The 25,953-nt window shown below is 42.3% G+C and overlaps 1 protein-coding gene and 1 long non-coding RNA gene across 3 annotated transcripts in view; one reads left to right on the top strand and one right to left on the bottom strand.

The window, feature by feature from the left end:
- Window positions 1-25,953, top strand: part of PKD2 (polycystin 2, transient receptor potential cation channel) — a 56,273-nt gene that overhangs the window by 11,952 nt on the left and 18,368 nt on the right. For both annotated transcript variants that reach the window (XM_070262296.1, XM_005608967.4), the window contains exons 3-8: window positions 8,530-8,663; window positions 10,133-10,383; window positions 14,541-14,765; window positions 18,086-18,314; window positions 22,522-22,689; window positions 24,991-25,172. In XM_070262296.1, the coding sequence (XP_070118397.1) occupies window positions 8,530-8,663; window positions 10,133-10,383; window positions 14,541-14,765; window positions 18,086-18,314; window positions 22,522-22,689; window positions 24,991-25,172 (1,189 nt within the window). The remainder of the gene's footprint in view (window positions 1-8,529; window positions 8,664-10,132; window positions 10,384-14,540; window positions 14,766-18,085; window positions 18,315-22,521; window positions 22,690-24,990; window positions 25,173-25,953) is intronic.
- On the bottom strand, window positions 15,236-20,416 carry LOC138923448 (uncharacterized). The gene is made up of 2 exons (XR_011437051.1): window positions 20,268-20,416; window positions 15,236-15,398 (listed from the first exon to the last, which is right to left on the bottom strand). It is a non-coding gene; the product is annotated as an uncharacterized lncRNA (long non-coding RNA).

Here is a 25,953-nt window from a genome sequence, read left to right as displayed (position 1 = left end):
ATGGCACTAAGTAATCCCACTTTCTCTGTAATTTAGGATTTATTCTGACTTGAAACCTAAGGTTGCTATGAATGCACCGTCAAACTACTTACTAATATATGGGTGACTGTTATAAATGGTAACAGCATTTCTTTACGTGAGTTAGATGCTGAAGTTAAAGAAAGGAATAAATAGTATTATAGAAGATCTTTGAAAAAGGCAAAGGAAGGTCTTTGGTGAATCTATGATAAAAATACATTTGCCTCTCCTTTTTTTCTGCTCTCTGTTCATTCTGTAAAACTGTTCAAATCTTCAGTGTTTAAACACAATAATTGAAACGACAAAGAAAAGTTAGCTGAGTCCACATCATAGAAATGTAGTATTTCTATATGTCAGAGAAATGGGCAAAATTAAAAGGCAGAAAACAATTGTAAAAAATACTTATAAGAAATACCACAAAGGATTAATATTTTAACATATTTGTAACCCACAGATCACTGAGAAAAACGCTAAGACCTGAGTAAATATTTTACAGAGCAGGAAATGTATTTCACAGAGTAGAAAATATAATCGATTAGTGTGGGAAAGTCTTTAAACTCAACCAGTATCCACAGAAGTAATGAAAATAGAGAATGAACACCATCATCATGATACAGCATAATATATCCTAGGACAGGAAGAAGAAATCTGTGTATCTCCATTTCTTTATCTCTGGAGGAGACTTTGCCTTGCATTCTAGAAAAAAGAAATGAACAGTATCAAATCAACACATTGTACACATTAAACTTATATATCAATGATGCCTTAATAAAAAAAGAAATGGATATTTTATTTTACTTGTAAAAATCTGAAAAGGATGATAGTCTAATGATAGTCTTTCTAATTTGCAAAAGAATCCATGCAGATGAAGCATTGTTGGTAACTAGGTCGGTGAAGTCAGTCAGTGGGTCACTCATACACCGGTGGGGAGCTAATTCTGTTTCCAGTGACAAACGCTCCGACAGCTCCCCACCTGGCTCCCCACAGCAAACACATTCAGTCAGAGGACCACAGGTTACAGTCCATAGAAAGTGACTGTTAAAGACTGACTGTCGCTGGAAAGCCCTTTGTCTTTTGATAAACTGGACAAAAACTACAATGACAAGAAATGTCTGTGGATGTATAAATATTACTTTAGGTGTGACCTTTCCTCCACGTGCATAGCTTTCTCTTCTTTATGTCTTTCTGGGAACTTATATGTAAATATTACATATCCTCCTCTCTTGTTTTAAAAGAAAAGGTAGTACTAGCTTATACAGGGATTCGCAAAAGCCCTTGTGCCGACAGCCTCTATCCCTTACAGGTTTCCATCACAACTTGTGATGTACAGTTTCCTGTGAATTTTAACCAAAACTGGATTAAAATATTTGGGAGTTTTAATAACTTTAATTCACCTTTCCTGTTTATTCTGTAGCCTCACTTCTGCCTCGTGAAGGGCCCTCATCAAGGTCTCTAGGGACCTCATAATTGCACATTCTCTGGGTTCTATTCGACCTTTCTCTGGTGTTTGGTTCCATGGCATTTGGCATTCCAGAAAGTTCCCCATTTGGCTTCTGTGACTCCCTCTCTTCCCGTGTTCCTCCTTGCTCTATTCCCTTTCTTAGTTGTCTTCTCTCTGTCCCGTGTGTAGACAGTGTATGCTCTGTGAGTGGGTCTTGGGCTTGCTTTTAGCTGATCTTTTCCACAGATACAGCTGCGGCTAGTACTTGTATGCTGGGGACTCCCAAGTCCCTGTGGACCTCTCTCATGACCTGTGAACCTTGTGCCAACTTCCACTGGACCTCCTGTGTGGTGCATTCCACAGGCATCCCGTTCTTAACATTCCCAAGCCTGGACTCGTCATCCTCCCATCCAAACTTGCTTCACTCGTGTCCTCTCTCTGGGGTAACGTTAACATCACCCACAGGAATGCTCACCCAAACCTGGGTGCCATCCCAGGAGCTTTCCCTCACTCCTCTCGTGTGATTGTTCCCCCTAATTCTTCCTCTTTAGTGCCGCTCAAGTCTGTCTTCTCTCTTACATCGCTGTTGTCCCTATTTTAACCTTTATCATCTCTATCCTAGATTATTCATTTATTCATTTGACTGTTCAGTGATTTCATGAAAAACAGATTTAGGCCCTGCCCTTAATGTGGTAAGTGATATGAAAGAAGACAAGTGGGGAAGAGGATTCCCCTACAGGGAAGGATTCTCTGAGGCCTGAAGCCAGAAGAAAGAGCTGCATGAGTGAAGGTTTTGAGGCAGGAAAAAACTGGAGAGAGAACATTCTGGAAGCTGAGTGAAGACAGTCACTGGAGAGAGTGCCATCCGGTGAGGATGGAAAGGTGGTCAGGGGCCGGACCCTGCAGGTCTGACAGGCTTTGGTAAGGGGTTTACAGTGGGAAGCCAGGGTTTCAAGTAGGGGAGTGACAAGATTTATTTAAACTTTAAGAAGATGACTCTGAATGCCACTGGACCACAGAGTGGATGGGATCTAATGTGTGGACTTTTAGGACTCCCAGACACCGCCTCACGACTGCTGTCTCTGAAACCAGGTTAAACCAGGTCACTCTTCCATTTAACACGCTATAATCACCACACCTTCAAGATAAAGTTTAAAATCTTTACGTAACAGACCAGCGTTCACGTCTTCAGACGTACCACTCCTTATGAACATCTGGTACTTCACCCACGGCAACCACTGATGAGTCTAGAAAGCCCTGGGCCTGCGCTGTCCCCTTCCTGTGGGTCTGTTGAATTCCTCCTCACCCTTCAAGGTCAGCTCACGAGCCAGAGCCCCTGAGAAGCCCTTTCCAGTAGCCCCTCCTCCGAGCCGTGCTGACATTCGGGCCGCCTGGGTCACAGCCTCCTCCCGCTGGGGTGCGGCTCGGGCACCGTCTGTCTCCCTCTGCGCAGAGCCCGGGAAGGGATGCGGGTGGGCACGGCTCAGAGATGGCACCGAGGTGTTCTCCCCGCATGTTGGCAACTTTGTCCGTTTTCCTTCTCTCTCCTTCACTGGTACTGCTTCTCATTCACTAACAGAACTTTTCCTCATATGACAACTAAAACGGTTCCAGCCTAATCATTCTTTGTTTTATGTGTGGCACTTTGCATTTATATGTAGCATTTTAGTTTGTAGAGTCCCTTCAAATATGTCCCTGTGAGGATTTGGTACAACACAGAGCCAGCAAAGAGGTTGGGTTTCCTGTTCAGAGTGATAGCTTCATTTTGCGGTGGGTGGCCTGGAATACTGGCCCCACGGCGTCTTCGTTCTGCTGTCTTTACATCTGGTCTATTTACATTTGTGTGGTAGTTTTGATTCCCTCTTTGGCCCAACAGTTATTGAGAAAATTTTTTTTTTTAATTTCTAAATGGCTTGGTTTTATCTATATATTTGTTTATCCTTTGTAAATTAATTTTCTGCATTTGTGGTTTAAAAAATGCTGCTTGGGGTCAGGCCGGTGGGGTAGTGGTTAAGTTCAAGCACTACAATTTGGTGGCCCAGAGTTTGCAGGTTGGGATCCAGGGTGCAGACCTAACACTGCTCATCAAGCCATGCTGTGGTGGGGTCCCACTTACAAAATAGAGGAAGATTGGCACAAATGTTAGCTCAGGGCCAATCTTCCTTACCAAAAAAAAAAAAAGTTGCCTCATTGGTTTTTTGTTTTTTGTAGGGGGTTTTAGTTTGTTTGGGGGATTTTTGTTTGTTTTGGTGTTTGGCTTAAAACAACAGAAATTTATCCTCTCCCAGTTCTGGAAATTGGAAGTGTGAAGTCAGAGTGCCTGCAGGGCCACAATCCCTCTGAAACCTGTAGGGGGCGATCCTTCCTTGCCTCTTCCCAGCTTGTGGTGGTTGCCAGCAATCTTTGGCACCCTTGGCGTCGTTCCAATCCTCCATCCTCTCAGGGTGCTCTGCTGTGTCTCTCGTGGCTGTCTCCTCATAAGGACACTTGCCTAGTTGAGTGTTAATTTCAGGGATTCACTGGTGTTCCCTTTGTGGGATAGCGTATTTCTAATTTTCATAAACGTTCCATGGATATTTGGAAAAGAATGTGTGATCGCTTCTGGTACAGTATAAAGTTTGACGTGTATACATTGTCACATATTCAACTGAAACCCCTACTATTTCTAGATAATTTTTGTCTGCTTTCTCTGACAAAGATTGAGAGGTATAAATTTGTTTCCAACTACAGTTGTGATTTTGGTAATTCTCTTTATAAGACCAGCAGGTATTGCTTTATCTGTCTTGATGTTGTTATTCAGTATGTAAGAGTGCATTATAGTTAAATCATTGTGTATGGTATCATTTGTCAATCTTTTTATTTAACTCAGTACATTATAATCTCCTTTGTCAGAAAATTATAATACTACTTAACACCTTTTTAAAAATATTTTATCCCTAATATATATCTAATATATTTATTTTCTTATTCCTTTATTTTTAACTTCATTTTGAATGGATCGCATAAAAATTCTAGGAATGCATTATTTGCTTTTTAACCAATATTTAAGACTTTGTTGTCTAGTAACTTTAACCTCTTCGCATTTCATGCTTTTGTCAAATTTCTGTCATCTTGTTTTTTCCTCTCTTTTTATGCTTTCCTGTTATTTTCCTTTTTTTTTCTTTTGTTACATTGAAGAGTTTTTTCTTTGCCTTTTGTTCTAACAATTTGGAATTTATACAGTACAATCTTTGTTTTTAGTATTTGAGCCTATATTTTTTCAACAATATTAAGAGTAAAATAGTGTCTGTTATTATTTTGAAATGAGACCTTTTTGGGTTTGTGTGTTTGTTTGTTTGTTTCTTTGGTGAGGAAGATTGGCCCTGAGCCAACATCTGTTCCAGTCTTCCTCTATTTTTTGTATATGGGATGCTGCCACAGCCCAAAGCATGGTTTGATGAGTGGTGTGTAGGTCCGCACCCAGGATCCAAACCCGCAGACCCCAGGCTGCCAAAGTGGAGCATTTGAACTTAGTCACTACACCACTGGGCCAGACCCTGAGACCTTCTTTTTAAGATAGCTTTAGTTTATATACTGGTTAGCTGGTAATGCTGTGATAATATTTTTTATTCTGGTTTATTTTATGGAGAATGGAACTTGGGAGTTAAGATTAGGATTGAATGGCAGAAGAAATCCATGCACATAGGATATATATGTGTCCTTTACCTTTTATTTTTTAATATTCCCCCTCCTTTCTGGTCCTCATTTAAGGTTATCTATTTCAGGCTGTAATTTTTTTCTTCACAATTCAGTTCATTTAAAGAATGAATGCTACCTTGCAAGTGGGCTTTCTCTGTCAGGGACTGAAAGAAGAAATGATGTGACAGTCTTACATTACTGTTGCATTTTCTTTTTTACTGCAGTAACATTGGATTATAACATTGTATAGCTCTCAGGTGTACATGGTAATATATTTCAAATTCTGTGTAGACGTTACATTTAACAGTATACAAGACACCTTCACACGCATTTCTCCAGTTGAACTACACAAAAGCCCTAGTTGTTATTCCCATTTTCTAGATAATGAAACTCAAGCTCAGGAAAGTTAAGTAGTTATCCGAGATCCCAAGATGCTGGGACCCGCAGTCATGCACACAGAGGCAGACATTCGCCAGGAAGCAAAGCTGAAACTCGAACCCAAATCATTCTGTCTCTAAATCCCGGGGGTCCTTTAGCTGCGGGTTAGATGGACTCATGGTGCCGCTGACTCCGGGAGTGTGTGGAGCTGTCGCTCGGAGACATCTCAGGGACCAGCCGAGGGCCTGGCGGGAGGGAGGGACTGAGTTCATGTTTGCCGATTGACGGCCTTGGAAGGATCCTCTCTGGAAAGCTAGATGACAGTGTTTCTCTGGATGTCCAGCAGGTGGCGCTGCATAGCCAGGGGGAGGCATCGCTTCCCTTTTCTTGAAGCCTTTAAATCCCATACAGGTCCTGAGAATTTCAAAAACAATCACTATGATAATATAAGAAAATAAAGGAGGGGCTGGCCCCGTGGCTGAGTGGTTAAGTTCGCGCACTCCGCTGCAGGCGGCCCAGAGTTTCGTTCCTTCAAATCCTGGGCGCGGACGTGGCACTGCTCATCAAACCACGCTGAGGCAGCGTCCCACACGCCACAACTAGAAGGACCCACAATGAAGAATATACAACTATGTACTGGGGAGCTTTGGGGAGAAAAAGGAAAAAAAATGAAATCTTTAAAAAAATAAATAAATAAAAAAGAAAATAAAGGAGATACATTTTGACATCAGTGGCTAAAATACTTATGTTTAGATACATATATAACTATAGCATATTTATAAATCAAAAAATTTAAATAATTTGTCATATTTCTTTTTTAACAGCAAAAAACCCCGCAGGTACAAAATTTGAGAAGGATCTATATTAATCAATCAATCCAAAGCGAATTCTAATTTCATGATAATTGGAAAATCCAACTTAATAATCGTTTAGTCAGCTTTGGGGAGCCTCCACTGCTACTGTTAGCATCGTATCTGCCTCGTTCCGTCGACTGACTCTGGACCCGCAGAAGGCCTTTGTAGGGTGCCCTGTACCTTGTTCAACCCTCTGTGGGAGCTGGGTAGGCAGCACTCTCCCTGGGGACAAAATGAGCTCCCCTTCATGAAGGCAGAGATCACATCTTGCTCGTCTTCACATCCAACACCTTGTTCCATAAATGTGAATGGAACAAGTCTAACCCTTACGTCTAAACCCTTAACTCTGGTTCAGTACGGAGGAGGCAGGAACACCCGCAGAGGAGTGTTCTTGTCCTGATTAGTGGGCCGCAGATGACAGATGAGGGAGCCCAGCCAAGGGGACTGGAAAACATCCCTTTCCTGTAGATGCAATACACAAGCGTGTGATTGTGTGTATTTATGGATCCATTGAGCTCGAGATGGACTCTCAGACACTCTCGTGTTTGGATCACTGTTATCCACTCCTCTCTTTTAATCTTCATTTTCTATGATGCTGTGGTGGGGAAGGGGACTATAAGAAGGAGAGATTTTACTAAATAGCGTTTAATCCCAAGATCATCTAATACGAAGTTTTAAAATGCTTTTTGTGATGCCTGAAGATTATTACAGAATCAGCTAAGTATTAATTACCTGCTGGGTGTTGAGAACTGTGGTCAAAAGAAGTAGAAAATGTGTTTCCTTCCCCTCGAAGCCCTTTATCAGCTAATTATAGGAATTATAGCATATTACACCTGCAATCATTAGAATCCAGCGTAAGACGGTACTTGTTCACATGCTGACATTTTTAGCATATGTGTTACAGCAATCTGATTGAGGACGAAGAGCCACCATTATTGGACATTTAAGTGTCAGCGACTGTATTGGATAGTTTTTAGTTATTATTTTTATTTAAGCACCAAAATAAGGTGAGATAGCTAATTATCCCCATCTTACAGAAGAGGAAACGGAAGTTCAGAAAGTTGAAGCAACTGGCACAGGTCACATAGCACGTAAGAGGCATGGCGGAGATTCACACTGATCTCCTGTGACCTGCTCAGCCTATAAATCTTCTCCCCATCTCCCTCCAGGACCATTCAGAATGGGCTGGAATAACCAGCAAGTCTTCATGGCAGGGGGTAGCTTGAGTTTAGAGGGTTCCACACAAGACTTGACAGGTAGATGGGAGGCAGATGTGTTTGTGTTAGTCAGCATCCTGGAAAGAAAGAGATGGAAACCTCAAAGTGGTGATTAAAGAAAATTTAATGATGGGACTATTTACGGAGGTGTGGCAGGGTCACGGGAACCAATAAGGGGAGGTGAGGCACTCAGGAAAGGTTACCACCTCCAGGCCTGAAGGGACAAGGGGAGGAAATGGCGTGGCATGGACCCAGTGTGGCTGTGGGAGAAGAGAATCCCCCAGAAGCTGTGGCCGAGGATGGAGGGTCCCCTGCCAAACTGCATCCGGGTGATGAGGGAATGAAGAGTGGGGGTGGAGAGAACAGACCCAGCCTCTCTCCTTGAGCCCCCAAAGCTCCCGTTCAGCCTCCCATCGGCTGAATGCCTTGGGAACCAAAGGATAAGCAATCCCCTGTGGTATGATCTCTAGAGGTCAGCCTCAGGGCACAGAGCAGGGCGCGGAAGAATGGAGAACTGATCTGGGGGCCCTCTGTGAGTGGCCTGCCCGTGTTTTTGTAGAGATAGTAAGCAGAATGTACGCAGCCAAAGGATGGGGAGCTCGATATGGCCTCTGTTGGGGCCTGTGCAGATCAGCCTCACCGGGTGGAGGGTCCGTTCTGGGAGGTGGTGGGAGATGAAGTTGAATAGGCATACTGGAAGTCCCACGTGTCAAGTAAAGGCGCCTGATCTTAATTTGATGCTCAATAGTAAGTCAATTTCACTTCACATAAGCCAGTGTCAACTTACTTTTTTTGGAAGCCAGAGAGCTAGGGAGATGTCCCAGAATGATACAGGGGAGGAAGGGTGAGAGCAGACTGGGGTGATGTCTGCCCGTCACCAGGAATGTGTGAGTACGTGTGCAGGCCCCACTGCGGAGTTCATTTGGCTCTCTCTGTGTTCCAGTGACCTACGGGATGATGAGCTCCAGTGTGTATTACTACACCCGGATAATGTCACAACTCTTCCTAGATACCCCCGTGTCGAAAACGGAGAAAACTAACTTTAAAACTCTTTCTTCAATGGAAGACTTCTGGAAGGTATTTGAAAATGACTTTGAAAGTATCTTTTTGTCACTGGAAATTGTTCATTTGGCTTCCTAAGTCCCATTCAGCAGGATATGCAGGGCCTGCTGTGTGCTCAGTGCTGTGTGAGATGGTAAGTTATGGTGCATTGTTCGCAGTTCCATCGGGAGCCGTGTGTGCGCCTCGCACTGTGCTGAGTATTTCATACTTAGCTTACTGAATCCCCACAGTAACCGTCCAAGGCAAGTGCTGATGTTATGCCCTAGGTTGTAAAGGAAGAAACAGATTTACAGCGCTTACACCTGCAAGGGAGTAAGAAAGATGGACATTTTTCTAGCCTGACAGATGCTTCCTCACCCTAGTTTATCACTCATTCAGTCCCTCCTGATTGAATTAAGTACCTGTTCAGAATCTCCTAGGATGTAAGGCCCAACAGGGCAGAATTTGGTTGCGTTTCTTGTTTTTTGTCTCCTTGATGATGATGGTGTGTCCCCTAGAACAGTGCCTGATACAAGGCAGGTCCATTCTTTCAAAGATCTCTAATGTAAAATTCAACCCAGCCTCTTCCCAGATTGTCACAAATTCCAACATAGCAGCGGAGGGTAAGCCATGAGTGATGCCCTAGGAAACGGATTAAACTGATCTGGAAGATATGGTGCTCGGGATCGAAGAAAACTGGACTGGAAATGATTATTTCTTCCTGGAGAGATACTTTCTAAAATTCATACTAAATCAGAGCTATTAATTTTGAAGACTGAGAAAACTGAATCACAGGACCGATTACTACTGATGCCTAAAAATACTTGGCATCCAAAACCACACTTGTGTTATTGAATCTTTTCCCACCTCAATGGGGCAAATCAGTCCATCTCTGTTGATCATCTGATAAGGACAGGACGCTGAGAAATGGCTAGATCTGTCTTCTCTACGGGCAAGGCAAGTTAATAAGAGACTTCTCACACATACACAATTCTGTGATAATGAATGCCAAGCTCTAAAACCCAGGGGTGGTGGAGGTGGTTAGAGAGTTCACCATATGACAGAAGATCCACCAGATGGCAGACTGGTAATCAAAGCTAGTGTTTTCTTCTCCAGACGAGTTAAGAACCAGGATTATGTGGGATGCTGTTTTAATAAGGAAAGTAACATTGATCCTGGTTGTGGATTTAGGCAAACTGCTCCCTGCCCTCCAGCCTTTAGTCCTAGAGCAAAAATCAGAGTTGCCATTCATTAAGCGCCCACTCTGTGCCAGGTGAGGCAACCATGCAAAAGATGGATATTACAGATTCAAGAACCCTGGCTCACAGGGGGATCCTGCTCAAGGCCTCCCAGGTAGCAAGTGATGAAGCAAGATCCAACCCACATCTCTGACAGCAAACCCACCCTTGTCATTCTCCCACGTTCACAGAGTCACAGACATGCCTGGAAGAAGCAAGGCAGCCGCGGAGCTTGGACCTTTTCAGAAATGTTTCCTTTGCTTTCAGTTCACAGAAGGCGCCTTGTTGGATGGGCTGTACTGGAAGGCGCAGCCCAGCAACGGAACTGAAGCGGACAACCGAAGCTTTATCTACTACGAGAACCTCCTGTTAGGCGTACCACGGATACGGCAGCTCAGAGTCAGAAATGGATCCTGTTCTATCCCGCAGGACCTGAGAGATGAGATTAAAGAGTGCTACGATGTCTACTCGGTCAGCAGTGAAGATAGGGCTCCATTCGGTCCGCGAAATGGAACCGCGTAAGTGTCTGTGGCTCATGGTAATGAGCCCTGGCCTCGCACTGATATTCATTCATTCATTCATTCATTCTGACTCTTTCACCAAGGAGAAAATGGCTTAAGTGAGTTTTCAATGCTTATACTTAAAGCTGTGGCCAAATGAACCGTTGGTTTCTCAAGTTTTCTCTACTTTTTGCCCCCCTTCAGCTTCTGCATATGTATTTTTCAAAAGGTTAAATCGTTGACCATATGGCCCACAAGAAAGAAGCTATCCGGGCCTTCTGAGGTTTTTTTTAAGATGCCTGGATCCTATTTTATAGATCTGGTGACATTGTTCGCTAGATTGTCACTAGGAAATTTTCTGGTACAGAAATCCTTTCATTAGCTCTTACAAGTAAGTTTTCATTCAGAGAGCAGTTATTTCAAGTTATAATAAGCTGGAGGCAGCTTTTCTGTCTGTTTTAAAGCTGACCTCAGATGTGTGTGTGTGGTTTTGAGTATCTGTCTGTAATGTGTTTATTTGTAGGGATTTTTGTGCTTTTTGGTGACCGTACTTAAGACATCTTGTGTATTAAGAAAGGACAGTCATTATTTTTGGAATTACTGTAATTATTATAAAGAAATGGGAAGACCTCTCAGGCTGCTCCAAGGTGGGCCTCATGGGGTCGCTGCCCCGCCGACTCACTGGTTAGATTGCCATCTAAGCTTCCTTGGCTCATTCACTCAGCTGCTCAAGATCCCTTTCTTGGGCACTGAGACCCCCATAATCCAGATCTGTTAATATACAATGCAGGGAACACCTTTCCCGTGATCGGATTCTTTGTCTTTATCTGGTGCACACCCTATTTAGTACCAGGGTCCATAAGAAACGAAGTTAGTAATAATCAGAAGATTTAGAGTAAATGGCCTGAATAATCTCAAAAGACATTTTTTCTAGGTTATGATAGTGATTTTACCATCTAATGCTCCTTTTTCTAGTTCCTGCAAAGCATAAGCATGTCCTTAAACTGTTTACCTTGTCCAGAATCTTACTTTATCTCCTATCATTAATAAGAGAAGTTTATGCAGCCACTACTCCATGTTAGATGCTATTTAAGATGTGATTTCATGCATTATTTCATCTACTCTTCACAAAACAGCTCTGAAATAGGTATTGTCTCCATTTTATAGGTGCAAAAAAGAGGCTCGCTTCCCCAAAACGTCATAGCTCACAAATGGAACCAAGAGGAGGTTTAACCAGCCTACTCCAAAACCCGCCGCCTTCTTCCCCACCGTGTTGCTGCTTCCATATTAATTACGTTGTTAGGATGGTTTCTTGCCGCCCTCTGCTCCCCATCAGTATTCAAGCTTCTTGAGGGCAGGGACTCTATTTTATTCGCTGCTGTACTCTCAAAGCCTTGAGCAGTGCCTGGTTTATAACGATGTCAGTGATACCTGTTGGATGCACAGATAATAAGTGATTTCCACTACAGGGTGGACCACACGAAGGGGAGCTTTCTCACGTGTATCTAAACCATCCCTTGATCCTGCCGTATTCTCGGATCACTCCCGTTTCTCTTTCCCTTCATCTCCAAACTTCTTGAAAGAAGAGTCTCCACTTGCCACCTCCATTTCCTTACCATTAGTTCGCCCTTAAAGTTTAAACCTCTGCTTTTAACATCTCTCTTGGAAGCTACCAGTGGATTTGTTCAGTTTGCCAATCCGCTGAGCAGTTCTCAGTTTTCATCCTGCTCGGCCTCTTGGCAGAAAGTGGCACATCAACTGCTCATTCTTCATTCTTCTGTGAGTGACACTAAATTTTGGTTCTCTTAGTCCTGTAACCCCTTCTTTGCTCATTTCTCTCTTTTCCCAGGTTCTGTATTCAGATCTCTGTCTTCTCTTTCTTTATACTTTTGCCTTGATGTTCAGATGGCTCCCACTCTCATCTTTATTTGGTGATTCATCATTTCCCAACAAATATACCGGGTGTCAATATGGGCCAGGCATGTTCCCAGAGAGGTCTCTCTCTTCTAACACTTCCCTTGGTGTTGGCTAGGATAACAAAACAGCAATAAACAAGACTGTCCCCCATCTTCACAGAGCTTAATTTCTAGTGATAGGAGACAAATCTATATTCCACCAGTGCCTGTAACTCAATATACCCCAAACTGAAGTGATCACTTTCTTATTGGATCTGCTCTTCCACCTGTTGATGGCACCACCATCTTCGCATTATCCAAAAAGAGACTCCAGATTCGCCTTTTTTTTTTTTTTTTTTTTTTTTGCTGAGGAAGATTTGCCCTCAGCTAACATCTGTGCCAATCCTCCTCTGTTTTTGTACGTGGGACACCTCCACAGTGTGGTTGGTGAGTGGAGTAAGTCCACGCCCAGGACCTGAACCCATGAACCCAGGTCACCACAGCAGAACTTGCAGAACTTTAACCGCTCGGCCACAGGACTGGGCACCAGAGTCACTTTTGACATGTCCTGTCTCCTCTGCCCCAACTTCAAATCAATTGCCGAGTTCTGTGACAGTCACTGGGCTGGCACTCCCTCGGTCTTCCTTTTCCTCCCCACTATCACTGCTCTGGTTCAGGCCTCATCACTTCATGGTTGTTTCAGGGACTGCTAACGGAGCTGTGTCAGGGTCCCAGGCCACCCCAGGTTCAGTGACTCGCTAGAAGGAGTCCCAGGATTTAGCATTTGGTCGTATCCACAGCTCAGGTTGACTGCAGTGAAAGGAGATGAGCCGAAGCAGCAGAAGGCACAGGCACATGAGGCAAAATCTGGAGTCACAAAGCGCCGACTTGCAGAAGTCCTCTCCCAGCCCAGTCACACAGGATGTGCTAAATTCCTTTAGCAACAGGTTGTAACAACGCAGGTGGAATGTTGTCTGTCAGAGAAGCTCATCAGAGACTCAGTGCCCAATATGTTCACTGGGTGCTGGTCACATAGGCACCCTCTGCCTGGCATGTACCAGACTCCCCGACTCCCAGAAGGAAAGCAGGCGTTCGGCATAAGCCACCTTGTTTGACAGACAGCCTAGGCACACTGAGCCACTCTTACCAGTCAGTGTCGGGGCTGTTTATCAGTCAAGTTCCAGATGCCCGCCTAGGTCCCACCTTGCAAGCAGGCCTTCCTAAGGAAAGGCCGTCTCAGACCCTCTGTGTCAGCTCTCTCCTGCACATGGGCCCTCTGGTCCTCACCGCTCCAGTCTTCCCCACGGCCTCCAGAGTCCCCCTGTCTGTCCCTTCAGACCTTCCCTTCTGTGACTTCTTCGTGCTTGCCCTTCGCAATCTGGCCGCAGTCTACCTCTCAGCCTTCTTTTCTTCATCATAAGGGAGCTGAAGCCAGTTCCTAGCTGGGTGCCTTGTACTTCTCTGGCCCTGTCTGGCTCAGGCTTGAAAATGCCCTTCCCACCCACCTGTCCAGGTCCAGGTCCACCTTTCATGGCCCAGGTCCAATACGGCTTCTTCTCAAAGCCTCCTCTGGTCCACCTTTCCCGTCGCTGGAACTCCAAACACGGAGGGCTTTCCTCTGATCTGCCCGAGCTACTTCTCTGTACTTCTCTTTCGGTTCTTATACTCATCTACCTTGTGTTTTAATTGTTTCATTACAACCTCTCTCTCCCTATGTATTAGAAATTTGAGAGGGAAAAGATCTTGGTTCATCGTTAGATCACCGTTAACGCCGTTAAGAAGCACCTGGTTCCTACGAGAGCTTCTGTAAATATTTCCGGATTAAATTCCCAAACACTGTGTGGAGTCTTATTTAGTTCACTTGCGTTTGATGACCTTGTACCTTTTTTGGCTGCAGTTTGCTTTGGGGGCCTGGAGTCATGTAGTCTCTGAGTACAGTTACCCAGGGAAGGCAACCGTGATAGACCGAGGGCTCATAGCACAGGCTCTGGAGGCCGACAGTCCTGCTGTAGGCTCCTGACTCTACCGTCAAAAGCTTTGAGACTCCGCTGCCCTCACTAAGCTCAGGGCCTCATTCCTAAAAAGGGGATAGTAACTGTATGAGAATTAAATACGAAAATGCTAATAAAGTGCCGTGTCGAGCACATTACCCAGCTCGATGATACGTGTGTGTATTTGTTATGTTCTCTCTCTTTCTAGGAACCAGTTATCTTTGTAATTGCCATAAATGTGCCACTGATTTTACCTGTTTGTTCTGTTTTTGTTTTGTTTTTTAATTAGTTGGATCTACACAAGTGAAAAAGACTTGAATGGAAGTAGCCACTGGGGAATAATTGCAACTTATAGTGGAGCTGGCTATTACCTGGATTTGTCAAGAACAAGAGAGGAAACAGCCGCTCAGGTTGCTAGCCTCAAGAGAAACGTCTGGCTGGACCGAGGAACCAGGGCAACTTTCATTGACTTTTCAGTGTACAACGCCAACGTTAACCTGTTTTGCGTGATCAGGTGTGTACCGAGGGCCCTCAGCCCTCCCCTTTCTGTGTATTTGTGTGGGAGGGAGATAGGTGAGAAAACTCCAGTTGGCTAAATGAGAGTGCCAAGGATCAGAGCTGAGAGCAAGGGAGGAGTGAAAACCGAGGGGTTACTGGAATAAGGATATTTAGAGGGAGGGAGGGAGGATCCTAGAATATTATCAGTTGGGAAGAACCTTAAGTCTGGTCCCAGTTCATCCCCAAACTGGAACCTTCCCAGAAAAAGCACTGTGTTTTACTAACACCTATCCTTACCCATTATGAGGATGATCAGTGCTACACGCTCCATCATCATGGTCTTGGCCATCAATCTTGATTCATTTCCATGAGTTTCCCACTCTCCAATGATGCCCATGCTGTGAGAACACAAGCACAGTAGTCAGGGGCTTTGCCTGGGTTCAGTAGGATACTCAGATACTTGCTCACCTCAAGATTCACCAAAGGCACATAAAGTTCCTTCTGCAGATCCTGTGACATTGCCATCACAACCACTCTGGTGCCCATGAGGAAACTGACAAAGATCCCACTGGCTTATCTTGGCCTCTTGTCCATTCATTCAGCAAACATTATTAGACGCTGAATATGTGTGAGGCACTGTTCTAGGCTCCTGGGACACATCAGTGAACAAAATAAAGAAATTAATTAATTAAATAGTATGTTAGAAGGTAATATGTGCTATGAAAAAATAAAAAGTACAACAAGGCAAGAGGGATCCAGAGTTCGCCTACCTTAATCCTCCTGGTGGACGTGTCAGCAATACCCAAACATCACTGACATGAATTGCTTGCACATATATGTACCCACCAAATAAGAAGGATAAATTATCATAATACCCTTATTTTGTGATTTTTTTTTTTTTGAGGAAGATTAGCCCTGAGCTAACTACTGCCAATCTACCTCTTTTTGCTGAGGAAGACTGGCCCTGAGCTAACATCCATGCCCATCTTCCTCTACTTTATATGTGGGACGCTTACCACCACATGGCTTTTGCCAAGCCATGCCATGTCCGCACCCAGGATCCGAACCAGCGAACCCCGGGCCCCCGAAGCAGAACATGCATAATTAACCGCTGCGTCACTGGGCCAGCCCCTTGTGATCATTTTTGAGGCTAAACGCAACTGTGCTTTACATGGCCAGTTGGATTTCCCAGTCCTTGTATTTAACAACTTTTGCAGAAAATGATATCACATTAAATCAAGCAATAGTTATTACTAGAAATGAATAAAAATCTATTGCAGTTCGTATTGAACTTTTCCTAATGATTCCAGTGAGGATGTGAAGAGCATAAAAACAGGCAGACAACTCTGGTTGACATTTAAGGAAATACGTATTTATAGAGTCTTGAGTGTGTCTTTCACTCCCTCCCAATACTTTAAGAGTGAATATTTCAAGGCAGTGACTTCATTTCTCTACACTGCTGTCTAAGTTTCTGGAGGGTTTGGCAGAGCAGGGCCAGAACGGGCCGTGGAGAGATGACTTGCACACAGAGGCCACCTCCTGCCCTGTGAGCTCACACTGAGGCTGTCACAAGGCTCTTCGTTTCAGTATCGTCTCCTGCGTTTTTGGTTCTCACCTCTACTCTCCAACACATCGAATAGAACGAAAACAGGAGATTGATAGTGAAGAGGAAGGAAAAGTTTTCATGCTTCTTTGACCAATTCTAACTTGCCATAGTCTCTGCCTGTACTTGATCATTGCTCATACGTGAGTCCTATATATTCAGGTTCTAGGCTACCATCCTGTAATGGGAGAAAGTTATTTCTAATAGCTTACTAAAGCTCTTTTTTTTTTCATGGAAGATTAGCCCTGAGCTAACTGCTGCCAATCCTCCTCTTTTTTTTTTTTTCTTTAAGATTTTATTTTTTCCTTTTTCTCCCCAAAGCCCCCCAGTACATAGTTGTATATTCTTTGTTGTGGGTCCTTCTAGTTGTGGCATATGGGACACTGCCTCAGCGTGGTTTGATGAGCAGTGCCATGTCCGCGCCCAGGATTCAAACCAACGAAACACTGGGCCGCCTGCAGCGGAGCACGCAAACTTAACCACTTGGCCACGGGGCCAGCCCCCCAATCCTCCTCTTTTTGCTGAGGAAGACTGGCCCTGAGCTAACATCCATGCCCATCTTCCTCCACTTTATACATGGGACACCTACCACAGCATGGCTTTTGCCAAGTGGTGCCATGTCCGCACCCGGGATCCTAACCGGCAAACCCCGGGCCACGAGAAGCGGAACGTGTGAACTTAACCACTGCACCACCTGACCGGCCCCTGACTAAAGCTCTTTTAAAAGTCTTAAAATTAAGGAGCTAGAGATTCTATTTCTAGTTCAATAGGGAGTCTGTATCATTCAGTGAATCCCTTAACTTTCTCAGTGTGACACCTACAAGATGGGAATTTGACAAGAAACATCCTCACTTCGATTATGCTAAATCACTAAAGATCAGTGCTGTCAGTATGAATGTAAAAAATATGTTACTGTTTCAGACAATCAGGTGTCTACGGAGCACCTGCTAACTATAAAGCTCTGGGAAGGGTAGCAAAAAGTACCCCTAGGGCAAGTTATCTGATGCTAGTCAGATGTTACCAAATGGCTAAATGAGAAACTCAGTCTCCATCTTTATATTTATATATAAATATATAAAATATATATCTGACTTTTCAACCAGATCATACATGTTTTGAATGCATCGCTTATATTTCTTATGTTCTTCATTGCCCAGTTCAATGACTTGGCATTTAATAGAAGTCCTAGAAAGGCTTGTTTCTTGATTAACTTTTACATTAAAAAAACAGCAGTTGAGGCTGGCCTGGTGGCATAGTGGTTGGGTTCGCATGCTCTGCTTCAGCGGCCCGGGGTTCCTGGGTTCGGATCCCAGGTGCGGACCTACCCACCGCTCATCAAGCCATGCTGTTGTGGTAGTGTCCCACATACAAAATAGAGAAAGATTGGCACAGATGTTAGCTCAAGGCCAATCTTCCTCAGCAAGACAAACAAATAAATAAAAGACTTAAAAAAAAATAAAAACCAATGTACAGCATTTTGAGCAGAATAAATACCAGAAAAGTAAAACAGAGACCGAGGAGGAATAATCTCTTTTGGTCTGGGAGGCCTTGGTAAGTCGTGTTCCATTTGTGGCACAAAATTCTGCAAGTATGGAGTTACTAGCTGTGATAACATTTTGCCTCTAATTTGGGGTGACTTGTGGTCTCAGGGACAGACAAATGGACGTCCTTTCCTGGCTGCATCCATGTGTTGTTGTTGTGGTGATTGTTTAATTGTTCTTATTGCAATGCAGGTTATTGGTGGAATTCCCAGCAACAGGCGGTGTGGTTCCATCTTGGCAATTTCAGCCTGTAAAGCTGATCCACTATGTTACGACTTTTGATTTCTTCCTGGCAGCCTGTGAGATTCTCTTCTGTTTTTTTATCCTTTACTATGTGGTGGAAGAGATATTGGAAATTCGCATTCACAAGCTACACTATTTCAGGAGTTTCTGGAATTGTCTGGATGTTGTGATCATTGTGGTAGGTTTGAGAACAACGCCAAACTCCCTGTTCTGTCATAAAAATATGTTAGAGTCTTTGAGCTCCTCAGTATTGTGGATCTTGATATTCCTGAAAGAGACTTTACAGGATCTCCTCTGTCATAGTAACTTCAGTGTTGCTAATTGTTTTCTCATTTTTCATGAGTAACCCTTCTGGATATGGAAGTAGAGAGGCATTTACAATAAGCTCTCAATTAGCCACACTAATAACATGAATAACGTAGTAATTCATATTTCGTTTTGGCATGACATGTGAGATTTGGGGGAGAAAACAATGTTTGGTTTATTCTGTTTTTTGCTAATGATATTTTTCTTCAACTGCTAGCAAAAATTAATTTATATTTTTCTGCACATGTGTAAAGTTAGGCAAGAACAAACATCCTGAAAATATTTTGAGTGGCAGAGAAAACCACCCTGCAGTTTAAAATTTCCTGCAAATCGTCCACAGTGGACAAAATATAAGTGATGGCCTTCAAGGTTTTCTGTATAAGGTGCAAGAAATCATCAGGCAGACTTATGATAGAGTCAGGACTGTGACAGCTGGACTCTGTTATGTCTTTTAACACTCGTTCAAGACATTTTCCCTTCAGCAGCATCTTCATCACTTCCTTCCAGAGGCCTCAGTGTAGAAATGTATTTTGGCCAGCTTTTTTCTCTTCAGCAATAACACATAATCTTTTGCGGAGCCCTCTTACACATTTAAGCATATAATGACATGCTTAATTGTTACATGCTTAAAAGTCTATCCTTTCCACTGTCCAACGGCAGAGACGCCCCTCTGAAGGCTCAGTAAGTGATGCATTTCCCTGTTAGCCTGCCCTCCGCTATTATCCTACTTCTTGACCAGTATTCTTCCCCCTCAACCAAAAATTCGCTTGGGCTTTGTGAAGCGTTTACTTCAAGTCAGTATCAAATCATCACTAGAACGAGTTGGTAAAATATAGAAAATTTGTTATTAAATATAGAAAATATGTTATTCATATGAGTAAAAGAATACTTAAGAATAAAAAAGAACTATATAGATATATATTGCATGGCAATAACAATATTAACAGCAGCAATAATAGTAATGGCTAACACTTTAGAAACTTTCTGAACTAGGCACAGTTCTAAGTGCTTTTCATAGACAGAAGTTCACTTAATCCTCATAATAACCCTTCTAACCACTCTGCCACTGCCTATCAAGCCCCATCCATGTATACTTCAGAAAGAGCTTTTACTTAAAATAAAAATTCCTATAGAGTACAGGGGGGAGCCCGTCCGACCCTGGGGCACTTAGCAGCGCATCCCTCCTTCCACGGTAGCTTTGTCGCATCACCAATTCCTGTAGGCAAACTCTTGATCTCCAGGTTCTCAATGTATTAATAATGAACAGAATTACAAAAGAATTTCAGTGTTTAAGGAAGCAGGAAAGGCAATGATACTGGAAATAATTTTTCAAATTATTTCATTCTGCATGATGTCAGAGTGCAGTCCATATACATTGAAAATTATTCTAGAAAACAATTATTATTTGGAACTCTAAGGATGAAAACTCTCTTTTTGGGTTTATATGAGTAGATTTATGTTTAGGTCATTCAGAATAATGGTAAAAAGGTGAGTGTGATATTATGCTAATTAATAACGGGTTTCCTTTTTTAACCAAATACCTTCAGTAGCAACAAAAGCCTAGTCAGTGGCATTCAGCTGTTTTGATTATGTACACCTATCACTGAAAATTTTGATGACACAACCTAATATATTGTATTTATTTATAAATTGTGTGTGTGTGTGTGTACTGGTATAACAGGTACATTTATAAAAACATACACAATATAGAATTTGAAAGACTGGGATGAACAGAAATACAAATAGAATTATAACACTTTCTTATCACCTGCCTAGAAGTTTTAATGTTTTCTCCCCACACCCTAATGGACTGCCTTGTACTCACTTTGAAGACCGCTGGAAACAATAGCTGATGATGTCATGGAAATTGAAGATAGTTTCTTTGGCTCAGCAGCCACAGTATTTTGCAAGTATTTCTTTGAAAACTTGCTTCACTCTGCTATTGTTCTTACTTTTTTTAACTCTTGGTACTGCCAAGACAATTCAGACTGTGCCTTTATAAAGAACAAGGAAGAGCTACTGGAATCCTACTTCTCCTTTGAAACCTTCTCTGAACCAATAGAAATAAGGGTATGCTTTCTGCTCTTCCCCCAAAACAAGCCCTATATTCCATTGGACCTACCACCCTATGGAAAGAACCAAGGCTCTTTTGTTTTATCTGGCCCAAATTAGCTGGAGTACGCCTGAAGCTTGAAAAGAAATGATCTCCTGAATGTAAATATCACATCTTAGAATCACTCTGAAATTATTCCCTCTATTTTCCTTTTTTTGTTTCTTTAACAAACACTGAAGTCACTGGGCTTACTTCAATCAACCGTTTGTCCTAAGCAATCGTCCTCAAAACTAATGGAATTGCTAAAAGAAGACGATTCTTAAGAAGTCTAAATTTGAATAATTTTGTTGATTGGCAGATTTCACAGGATGAAAATGATTAATTAATTTATTCAACAAATACTTCCTGAGCGCTTACTGTGTGCCTGGCGTTGTCCTGGGCATTGGGGGTATAGGAATGAAGGGAACAACCAAGACCCCTGCCCTTATAAAGCTTATGTTAAGGAAAGTTCGTTTGTAGATAGGGAGGAGAGTCCCAAAGAAAACTCAGGAGTGACATCACAACCCAGATGCTTACAATTCTCTTTCCTCATCTCTTTGCTCTCATTCCATATTTTGAAGGAAAAGTCTTAATGAAATTTAATGTATTAATATGATATTGATATTGTATAAATGACCATATATTCCGTATTTTTATAAACATCTGACAGAGCAAAAACAATTGTAGCTAGTGAGATTTGGGTAAAGGGTTATTGTTGGACTCAGTCAGTCAACCCTTCCCTCTCAGCCAAGTCCACGTAGAAAAACATTTTCAATGTATTCCAGAGAGCTCAAAGAAAGTATTCCTACCACCAGCACAAAAATACAAGATTAGCTCTGGGATCCTTCACAGAGAAGAAAAGGAAAGTGGTGAGGTTGATTTTTTTCAGCTGGGATCAGCAGCCAGGCAGGTCTCTGCTTTGATAATCACCTGGAGCCGTGATCAGGACAGCCATATCAGAAGGCCTAAGGAAGGAGTCTGACCATCATCTAGGAGAAGAGAGAGAGAATGGCCAGCAACGGCCACAGCCCACCTGCCATGGATTCAGACCCCACGTGAGGGCAAGATTGTCTTGGTTAACCCCTAACATTTTCCTCATATACATGTTAATCCAGTGGTGATGGATGCAAGTAAGGCACGGTGTCCCCTCAGATCTGGTTTTATAGCCCAGAACCAAAGCAGATGTGAAGTCACATGGTCATGAGTTAACATGAGACAGGAACAAGCGTGAGGGAAACCCCCAGCTCTATTCTCACTGCAAGCCTTCTCGAGCCCTCTCCGTCTGTCGTTCCCACCATCATTTAAGACTGGCTCAGTCTTTCCTCTTATGAGTACCTTTTTTTAATATGTCTTGTTTCAGTCTTCACCTTACGTTTTGTGGTGTCAACTCCTTAGTGGGTTTTTGCATTATTTCTCTTTGTATGTTTGTGGTCTTGGGCCAGAGTATAAGTTTCTTGAGGACAAAGTTTGTGCATTTTACTTCTGTTTGTTTCTTTTGGACCCTAACATAGTGCTGTATGCATAGATATCCACTATGTGTTTGTTGAATAGAGGAAAGAATGACTGGCTGGAAATTGAAAATAAAACCACAAACAAAAACAGAAAGTAAACTGAGGGTGAGAAAGCAGAAGAGTGTAAAGTGATTTAAATGAGGGTGGCAGAAAAAACAGAAGTCGGTCCCATTTGAGTGATTTTGCAATATAGTGAAATCTTTTGTGTGTGTGTGTGCATGTGCACATGCACGCATGCACACATACACTCATTGGGTTTCTATTCCTAAGGAAGTGCAAGCAATATATTGTTTTACTTATTTTATGGCAGTGCTCAACCCTTTCCATTTGTGTGAGTGACTTTTATGAATGCCATTGGATGAGTAGATTGGTGAGCCCTAGAATTAATACATTAGTGAAAAAAAATAAACTGGTCATTTTAAGGTAAGTTATGTATTTCTAAAACTCTAATAATATATAAATCTTTTGTTTTCCAGCTCTCAGTGGTAGCTATAGGAATTAACATATATAGAACATCAAATATGGAGGTGCTACTACAGTTTCTAGAAGATCAAAATACTTTCCCCAACTTTGAGCATCTGGCATACTGGCAGATACAGTTCAACAGTATAGCTGCTGTCATAGTATTTTTTGTCTGGATTAAGGTAATTTATAAATTTCATCTTCTGGATTTTTAACATTTTTCCCTTTTTATTAACGTGAGTGACTCAAAACATTGGAGGACTTGAATTTGCTTTTGTGGCCTAATTCAAGTAGCCAGCCAACGCTGCTCCATATTCTACAAGTGAACTAAACTAGGGGGACTCACGTCATCATTCATCTCACTAGGAATGATGCTACCCGCTAACTGCACTCTTGCAAGATCTACCCCGTAGGTTGTGTTTAACAAATACAGTAAGAGACCTTTTCAATATGTCAGCTGGGCCTGGGGCCCCAGGCAACTCTAATACAGGGACAGGTCCAAATGTCACCCGATGTGAGGTGACCAAGTGAAGGAAAGGGGAAAGATGCTGCACTGGAAATGTTCCCTCTAGAAGGATTGCCTCTTTTCCAGGTAGAGGCCATAGGGAAGCTTTACCGAGAATTGAGGTTGGGATGGACATCTCTTCCAAGTAGTTCCTTCATCACCCAGTTCCTTCTTTTGCCAAGGCATAATGTGCATTTCCATGTATGTGAAATGTTAGGCATTTCATATTCAATGAGCCTCAATTCTGGAAATGCAGGAAATTTCAGTAATTCTGAGGCAGCTGCCAGCTGGTCACCAGTCAAGTTCTCTGATTGTGCCATCCCGACAGTAGCTACCAGCCACAAGTGGCTATTTAAATTAATTAAAATTGTATATAATTAAACATTCAGTTCCTCAGCCACATTTTAAGAGCTCATTGTCTGTATGTGGCTAGTAGTTACTGTATTGGATGTTTGAAATAGAGAACATCATCATGACAGAAAGTTCTACTGAACAGCACTGTTTTAGAAGGTACTTACCAACAGTTATTTGTTTTCCTGAATCGGTATTCACACCTGGAAGGCCTGATATTTATCAGAGGGCATAGACTTCCTCCTGTATCTCTCGTGCTGTCTATTCAGTTACATGCTCATCCAAGAGAAACCATCACTAATATACCAGACTTTTATCATAAAATTGTAACGATAATCAAGATCTCATAGAAATACCAACAGAAATTGGAGTAAGTAATGTGATTATAACATGCCCCAAAACATTTTTGTTGTGGCCAGAAATAGTTTGTAAGAGGTCTTGAAGTAAAATTCTAGGAATTTCCTTTCGATATGTGGCTCAAGCCGGGTGTTTTATTTAGTGCTTCGCTTGTGAATATCTTGCCCCCGGAACTTTAAGAACCGTTAAGTTCTTTAAGTCAGGGATCATGACTCGAGAGCTAATGCATCTCCCCAGTGTTCTTCCACCAAGGCTTCTAGCTGGAGCAGGGTAGGTTGTCATGCCCTCTGGGCTGTGTCCTGTACAACCTGGACAGCTGTCTCAATGCCTTATCTACAAAAATGCTCAATATGGCTTTGGGGTCCAACAGAGATAGGCTCAAATCCTGGCTCTGAAGCCCAGCTGATTCCTGGGGATAGAATGCCAATATGTCAGGCATTCCAAAGAGTTAAGGCAGTGTACATACACCCTCCCCACAGTGCCTGGTACATACTTGATGCACTAATAAATGGACAGTTAGTAATATGCAGTAAGTATTACCTGGAGTTTTTCTAATAGTTTTCATTTCTGGGTTTTTTCTTTTTTTATTTTAATCTTTCATAGAGGGAAAATATCACTAGTCATTTTAATTAGGATTAGACTTTTCACAGCATTTTCACTGTTGTGTAAAATGTAAACAACATGAGGGCAGGAGCTTTGTTCTGTTCACTGCTATATTCTCAGCTCCAAGAACAGTGCCTGGCACGTGGTGGGCACTCAACAAATACTTTTTGAAGGAGAAAATAGAAGTTGCTTAGTATGAAAAAGAAGCAAGTCATTTTTCTCTTTTTTTATTGTTGTAAAATATACATAACAAAATTTACCATGTTAACCATTTTTCAGTGGAAGATTCAGTGGCATTAAGTACATTTACAATGTTGTGCAACCATCACCACTATGCATTTCCAGAACTTTGTCATCATGCCAACTGAAACTGTATCCAGTAAATGCTAACTCCCAACTCCCCCCTCACCCCCACCGTTAGTGGCCTCTATGTTACTTTCTGTCTCTATGAATTTCCCTGTTCTAGGTACCTCATATAAGTGGAATCATATAGTATTTGTCTTTTTGTGTCTGGCTTACTTCACCTAGAATAGTGTTTTCAAGGTTCATCCATGTTGTAGCATGTATCAGAATTTCATTCCTTTATAAACTGAATAATATCCCATCGTATGTGCATCCCACACTGTATTTACCCCTTCATTGTTGATATCTTCCCTCTCTTTTACAGCTCTTCAAATTCATCAACTTCAACAGGACCATGAGTCAGCTCTCCACAACCATGTCTCGATGTGCCAAAGACCTCTTTGGCTTTGCAATTATGTTCTTCATTATTTTCTTAGCATATGCTCAGTTGGCATACCTCGTCTTTGGCACTCAGGTCGATGACTTCAGTACTTTCCAAGAGTGTATGTAAGTATATATGAAATTAAGGAGAAAAATTTAATCAGAGATGTCCTGCCTTCTCAAGGATAAAGAGATCTTCATGGTTGCTATTTAACCACCAATTGTTTAAAAGTAGTTATTTAAAATGAGAATAATTGTCTTTCCCACAAGCATTGACCCACCATTGCAAAGATGATGGTACGTTCTGAAATGGTGATGTTTAAGATAACAGTCCTAAAGTAGTAAGACACAGAGCAGCCATGGGAAACCAACACTGTTCCAAAGACTGAGGTCCTAGCACCAAGTGCAGATGAGAGCTTTTAAGAGACCATTTGCCTGTATTTTTGTTCCTATTAAATATTACTGTCATGTATTTTAAACTTCAATTTATTTTCTAAGGAAAAAAATAGTATTTCTAATATTCTATAAGGAATTCACACCGGTACAGGAATTTTCAGTCTTTTTATATATGACTATTAAAAACAAACCAAAAAAAATCCAGTATCAAATTTCCATGCTGTTTAGACAGGAGTTGGGAGAGGAGAAGATCGTCATAATGGGTGTTAGTAGGGCTTTGTGCATAAGGATCCCTGGTTAATGTTGCTGATTGATAAAAGTCAGGAATGGAAGTCATTTTACTGATTAAGACCCAGCATTGGCAACACGGGGCAATTTTTGACCCCACTTTGAGTGCGTTTGAGAATATTAGATCTTTGAACGCGTATACTTTCAAAAAAAATTTCTTAAGAGGTTTTAAATTCAGACCCGGGGTGACCATTATGAAGGTTTAGAGTTACCATGTTTTACT

Source organism: Equus caballus, chromosome 3, assembly GCF_041296265.1.
Source record: "Equus caballus isolate H_3958 breed thoroughbred chromosome 3, TB-T2T, whole genome shotgun sequence".
In the NCBI taxonomy this organism is placed as follows: domain Eukaryota; kingdom Metazoa; phylum Chordata; class Mammalia; order Perissodactyla; family Equidae; genus Equus; species Equus caballus.
Note: the sequence above shows the minus strand (reverse complement) of the source record. Positions and strands in the feature narration are given on the sequence as shown.